General features: G+C 59.7%; 1 protein-coding gene across 1 annotated transcript in view; it reads right to left on the bottom strand.

Moving 5' to 3' along the window:
• Window positions 1-36: 36 nt before the first annotated feature.
• Window positions 37-1,715, bottom strand: part of CERS4 (ceramide synthase 4) — a gene marked incomplete at its 3' end in the record, with an annotated part of 9,736 nt that continues 8,057 nt past the window's right edge. The window contains exons 3-6 of the mRNA XM_008068998.2: window positions 1,562-1,649; window positions 867-917; window positions 458-550; window positions 37-226 (exon numbers count right to left, since the gene is read on the bottom strand). Of these exons, the coding sequence (XP_008067189.2) occupies window positions 37-226; window positions 458-550; window positions 867-917; window positions 1,562-1,649 (422 nt within the window). The remainder of the gene's footprint in view (window positions 227-457; window positions 551-866; window positions 918-1,561; window positions 1,650-1,715) is intronic.

Consider the following 1,715-nt stretch of genomic DNA (forward strand, 5'->3'; position numbering starts at 1 on the left):
CGAGAGGGGCGGGGCCATATCTAGAGCGGCAGCGACTCATCTCGGGGCCCGGGGAGCTTGGAGGTGCGGCTGCGAGGGGCAAGCAGGCCAGGCCCACCTCCAGGATGTAGTCGGAGCAGTCGTGCAGCAGCAGCACCAGAGAGCCGATGCGCAGCAGGTTGGAGCTGTAGGAGAAGGTCATCAGGACGATGGCCACGAAGTGATGTGCCACCTGCTCCTTGAAATCCTGCGGGAGACAGGGGGGTCACAGCAGGGACAAGGCTCAGTGGCCGGGGGGCCCCCCCTTCCGGCCTAGAAGCAGGCCCTCTCAGGGGACTTGTGTGGCCTCTGGACCCGATGGCCTCTCCGCCTCCTGCCCGGAGATACCAGGGGGATCTCAGTGTGGTTGTGAGGCCACCCCTCGCCACCCCAGGTCCCTGTTCTGAGACTGAGTCCCCGGACTCTCATCTGGCCTCACCTTGCGCTTGACGTCAAAGGGCAGCGTGATGAGCAGTGAGATATAGAAACTCAGCTCCAGGAGGTACCACCAGTACAGAGCGGGCTTCAGGGTCTGTGGCAGGGCAAGACAGAGTTAGCTGTGGGAGCGAAGGCTCCACCCAGCAGGGGCCCGGCTCAGGGGCCTCCCTGTTGGCTCAAAATCAGGACATGAATCTCAGTGAGTGAGCTCCCTGTCCCTGGAGGTAATCAAGGGCAGAAGTTTTGTGGCAGCTCCTGCTCCAAGTTTCCTGACTCCTGGCCCTCTCTGTTCCACAGGGACAGTCAGAAAGTGGGACCCACAGGGGAATTACGATGTGACACCCAGGTCTGGCTCTCGAGCCTATGGCCCCAGGAACTCTCCAAGTCCCCGCTCACCCTCTGCCGCTCACCTGGTTTGGGTAATTGTCCCAGCACATCACCGGTGTCCACAGCCATGACTCCTGTAGAGAAACAGGTGTGTCGGGCTGTGAGCAGTCAGAAGCCAGCCCCTCATGCCGGGTCTAGGGCCTCCTTGGGGCTCCCATGGCCCCCAAGGTATTACTTTGACTCAGCCCTGCTTTTTCCTGCCCGGTTCTATCTCTGTTTCTCACTCTTGACTGGGGGATCATTCCCTGCAGAGACCCCGCTCCCCAGTGAAGTCTTACTCTGTCGCCCAGGCTGGAGTACAGTGGAGCTCATCACAGCCTTGACCTACTGGGTTCAGGCAACCCTTCCGCCTCAACCTCCCGAATAGCTGGGATTACAGGTGTGCACCACTATGCCTGGCTGTCTTCTGTCTTGTATTTTTTTTTTTGGAGAGACGAGGTCTCACTATGTTACCCAGGCTGGTCTTGAGTTCCTGGGCTCAAACAGATCCTACCGCCTTTGGGATTTTGTAATTCCAGAGTGTTGGGATTACAGGCATGAGCTATCATGCCCAGACTCTAGTGCCTGCTGAGTGAATATTCACCACAACCTTGCCATGCTCTCTCCAGCCTCCCTGCTTTCCTCGACCGCTGTACCCCTTCCCCCAGATCTAGGCCCGATGCATGCAGGTGCTCATGAGACAGGTGGGTGGGGCAGGTGCGCTGTCAGGTATACTCACATGGTACAGGACCGAGAGACCGCCGAAGAAGGCGCACAGATAGAAGACGAACCGCCAGCTGCAGGCATGGAGGAAGCCCGTGAGACAGCTGTTGAAAGGGCAGACCCCGCCCCCCAGCTGCCCCGCCCCCAGACACGCCCTCCGGTCCCACCCC

Source organism: Carlito syrichta, unplaced genomic scaffold (assembly GCF_000164805.1).
Source record: "Carlito syrichta isolate Samal-C Ts95f unplaced genomic scaffold, Tarsius_syrichta-2.0.1 Scaffold311720, whole genome shotgun sequence".
In the NCBI taxonomy this organism is placed as follows: Eukaryota; Metazoa; Chordata; class Mammalia; order Primates; family Tarsiidae; genus Carlito; species Carlito syrichta.